This window comes from Gaeumannomyces tritici, assembly GCF_000145635.1.
Source record: "Gaeumannomyces tritici R3-111a-1 unplaced genomic scaffold supercont2.13, whole genome shotgun sequence".
Classification (NCBI taxonomy): Eukaryota; Fungi; Ascomycota; class Sordariomycetes; order Magnaporthales; family Magnaporthaceae; genus Gaeumannomyces; species Gaeumannomyces tritici.
Genome location: NW_008804557.1, coordinates 1 through 3,224, shown reverse-complemented (window position 1 = coordinate 3,224; position 3,224 = coordinate 1). Strand labels below are relative to the sequence as shown.

Genomic DNA, 3,224 nt, shown 5'->3' with positions numbered 1-3,224 from the left:
CCCCCCCTCCGACGAGTTTCCCATCGATCGCGGTGAAGATAGAGTCCGTTCGGTGGCTCGGCACGCCTCCCGCTTAGAGGCGCACAAGACGGCCCAAGAGGCAGGCACCTTCCCTCGGGAGGTTGGACAATACGGTTCAAAAAAGGGAGTTCAGGCATCCGAGATCAGAATCGAGATCGTCAACCTCGTGGCCCGCCACGACTCCCGCGACACCTTGGCACTGCGTGTCGTGAATCGTACCCGGTGCGAGATGGCCATGCCGATCGCCTTTGGCAACCTCGAGATCTGCACAAGCGACAAATCCCTGCGGGGTCTGGAGGACGTCATTAGCAACAGGCCAGACCTGGCTGCCATTATCGGCACCACTCGCCTCGTCGTCAAGATGCCGCCGTCGCCTGTACGTGCTCGGCCGCCTGCTGGCAAAGCTGCCTCGCGTCAAGTCCCTCGTCTTTCCGGCGGACACCAGCCCAACTCTCGAACTGGCCGACGGTCCCCAACGAAACATAGCTCCCCGCGTCGATTTCCTTCTCGGCAGCCTGGTCCAAGGCTTTACGCCATGCCGTTGTCGCAGATTACGTCGCTCTGCGTTACGAATGCTTACCGCGGCACGTTCGTCGACCCGCCTCCACCCCCCATCGGGAGCCCTGGCCTTATTTACATCCGGCGACTGCGCCTGGTCGCATCGGGAGCGGTGCACGTATCCCATAAGTCCATACGCAACCTCGTCGGCATTTTGCAGAACCTCGAGCACCTCGCCATCAGTGCGGCCGAGGCATTTACCTACCTAGTTGATTAACGTCCGTTGGATTTTCCCTCCCTCCGCCAAGCTTCGCATCATATAGGGCGTTGCTGCGGCAGGTCCCGCGTCCTACTCCCAAACGAGAAGACGCGGGGCGACGGCCCGGTCAACCCCATCAAGCACCTCATCCGCAAAAGCTTTAAGGTCCGACGTTCAGCCCGCGGCTCGTTACTTCGTCCTTGTCTAATGGATACAAGTTCCTCGACCTGCTCTCCGCCGCCCGCGTGACCGACAGCCCCGAGCACAAAACCGTCCTGGACTTCTTCGCCCGCCACAACACGGTCCGAGCCGAGCGGCGTCGCGCGGCCGCAAAACGCCGTGCGCCCGCCCCTACCGGCGGCTAAAAAGCTACCGAACACGCGACGCCGCCGACGTTTTCGTGGAACCCGCGCCCTCCTCCCTCGACCACACCCCCGACCGGATCACCACCGCCGCCGCACGGACAGCGTTGCCACCACCACCAAACGCCAGCCCGTCCCCTTTCTCCGTCGCATCTCCAACAAGCAGAACAACGGGTCTGCAGATGTAACCATTGCCGTATTCATCGACTCTGGGAGGATCGTTTCGTGCTAATTAGGTCTTCAAAATAGTCTTCACTCCGACCAGTGGCAAGTAAAAGGCGGATTCGATTAACTGGGGAAACGTCGATCCACCATCTTCTCTAAAAAAAAAAAGCCAAGGGCGCCCACAACTTCTTTCCTGCCACCAGGACCAGGGCCATCTTACAGCCCAAATCGCCCGTCGCCGAAATCAATGCCTCCCTCACCACCGCGCCGCCTCTATTAGCCCCCGCGGGCCGCTCCCCCACCTGTGGCAGCAAGCGCATCGTATCCTCTCCAAAAACCGCTGCCGGACAGCCAGCCCCTTAGCCGCGTAAACTCTCCCGCCTTTGGCCCGGGTGGCGCTGCCCCCTTCTCGCTCGATGCCGCCCTCAAGGGCAGGGTCTCCAGCTGCGCCTCCCGCTCGGCAGCTACCGCCACCCTTACCCCGTCATCGTCCTCCTCGCTCGGCGGTCTGTACGGTGCTAAAATGGGTAGCTCTTATGTCTTTCATATTAACGAAAACGCCCCTGAGCAGGGGATAACGAATCTGATCCAGCGCAGCACATGCATCCTGGGGTCCGCCGGCGGGGGCACGAAGGTGGTGCCCGTGTAGACAGATCCATTGCGGAGGTCGAACAGGTAGCTGTGGATTGGGAGGAGTCGGCGGCGGAAGATGATACCCATAATCGATCGTCAGGCAGACTTGGATTGTAGCTCAGACTTTGAGGTTGACGCCGAGGGCTCGGGCTCGGAGGACTCGGAAGCCGTAGCGCTGTAAAGGCGCAAATGCAGATGGTCAATATATTGTATCGTTAAATATAGGGCCTTTAAAGGAAAAAAGGGATGTAGTACTCTCTGTCCGCTTCCGGCCCCGGCAGGTATCCTAGGCCGCCGGAGTATTCGGTCGCTCAATCAGCGCAGAGGTCTCTCCCTCTCCCGCACTCCCGCCGGGCACGTCCTGGTCCAGGCCCATCTTCTCCCTTACAAAATTGACGCCGGCACGGTCGGCAACGCGTCCGGGTGGTTTCCGCTGGGCACGGTAGTCGCGCGACGCATCCCGGAAGTGCCCCACAAGCTCGGCCGTGTCGGGCTGCTCGCCACCAGACTTGCCGGCGGCCTCCTTGCTCCCAGAAGGTGTAGTTACCAATTGACCCAACCCTTGCTAGCACCAACAGCCACGGTCCGCATAGCGAAGGGGCGCCGAAGTCGACGAACTCGACAGCATTACCGCGTATGCATTGATGACTATTTTTTTTTGGCCAAGCTTTGCAGTGGGATTTCTGTCGCCACATTCTGTCACATTCTGTCGCTACAACATCCGACTCGCATTCCCCCCTACTCCATCCTTCAATACTACGGGAAGCGACTCGAACAGGAGGAAGCACTGCCCACGGGCCGATATCTCCATGCTGTAGCTGCCGGAGAGCGGAGCGGCGGCCCCGCTCCTGGGCTGCAGCGCCTCGGACCTGGGCGTCGACTCGCTCATGGCCGTCGAGATTCGGGTGTGGACCTACAAGGCCGCGGGGTAGGACGTGCCCGTCATGAGGATCCTGGCGCCGCCGAGCATAGCGCGCCTGTGCGCTGACGCCGCGGGCGTGGTGGTCGCTGGGAGGAAGGAGGTGAGTAAGGATGGCTCTAATGGTTCTCAGGGGGCGGTTGCGGCGGCCGAGAGCAAAAAGCAAGCGGCTGCTGTGGTCTCGCATGACGACCAGGGCATTGCTACTGCTGTTGCTGCTGCTGCGAACAGCCCTCAGGTTTCTGCGAGCGGCTCGACCATTTCCAAGGACGGCGTTGCCTCTGTCAACACAATCACCTGACGGTGGACTATCTCTTGCTGCTTAGCACTCTAAGGGCGGCTTTTATTGGTTTTGTACTTATCACAG

The 3,224-nt window shown here is 60.5% G+C and overlaps 3 protein-coding genes across 3 annotated transcripts; 2 read left to right on the top strand and 1 right to left on the bottom strand.

Moving 5' to 3' along the window:
* Positions 1-250: 250 nt before the first annotated feature.
* On the top strand, positions 251-2,192 carry GGTG_13390 (hypothetical protein; the record flags this gene model as incomplete). Its single annotated transcript, XM_009231296.1, has 5 exons — positions 251-397; positions 572-761; positions 843-980; positions 1,035-1,360; positions 1,586-2,192. The coding sequence occupies 5 exons, from the start codon at positions 251-253 to the stop codon at positions 1,952-1,954; spliced, it is 1,170 nt and encodes a 389-aa protein (XP_009229560.1). The 3' UTR covers positions 1,955-2,192.
* A 32-nt stretch (positions 2,193-2,224) lies between these two features.
* On the bottom strand, positions 2,225-2,827 carry GGTG_13389 (hypothetical protein; the record flags this gene model as incomplete). Its single annotated transcript, XM_009231295.1, has 2 exons — positions 2,225-2,461; positions 2,696-2,827. The coding sequence occupies 2 exons, from the start codon at positions 2,825-2,827 to the stop codon at positions 2,225-2,227; spliced, it is 369 nt and encodes a 122-aa protein (XP_009229559.1).
* GGTG_13388 (hypothetical protein) lies at positions 2,761-3,224 on the top strand. Its single transcript, XM_009231294.1, has one exon. It carries the CDS (start codon positions 2,883-2,885, stop codon positions 3,156-3,158), a length of 276 nt encoding a protein of 91 aa, XP_009229558.1. The 5' UTR covers positions 2,761-2,882; the 3' UTR covers positions 3,159-3,224.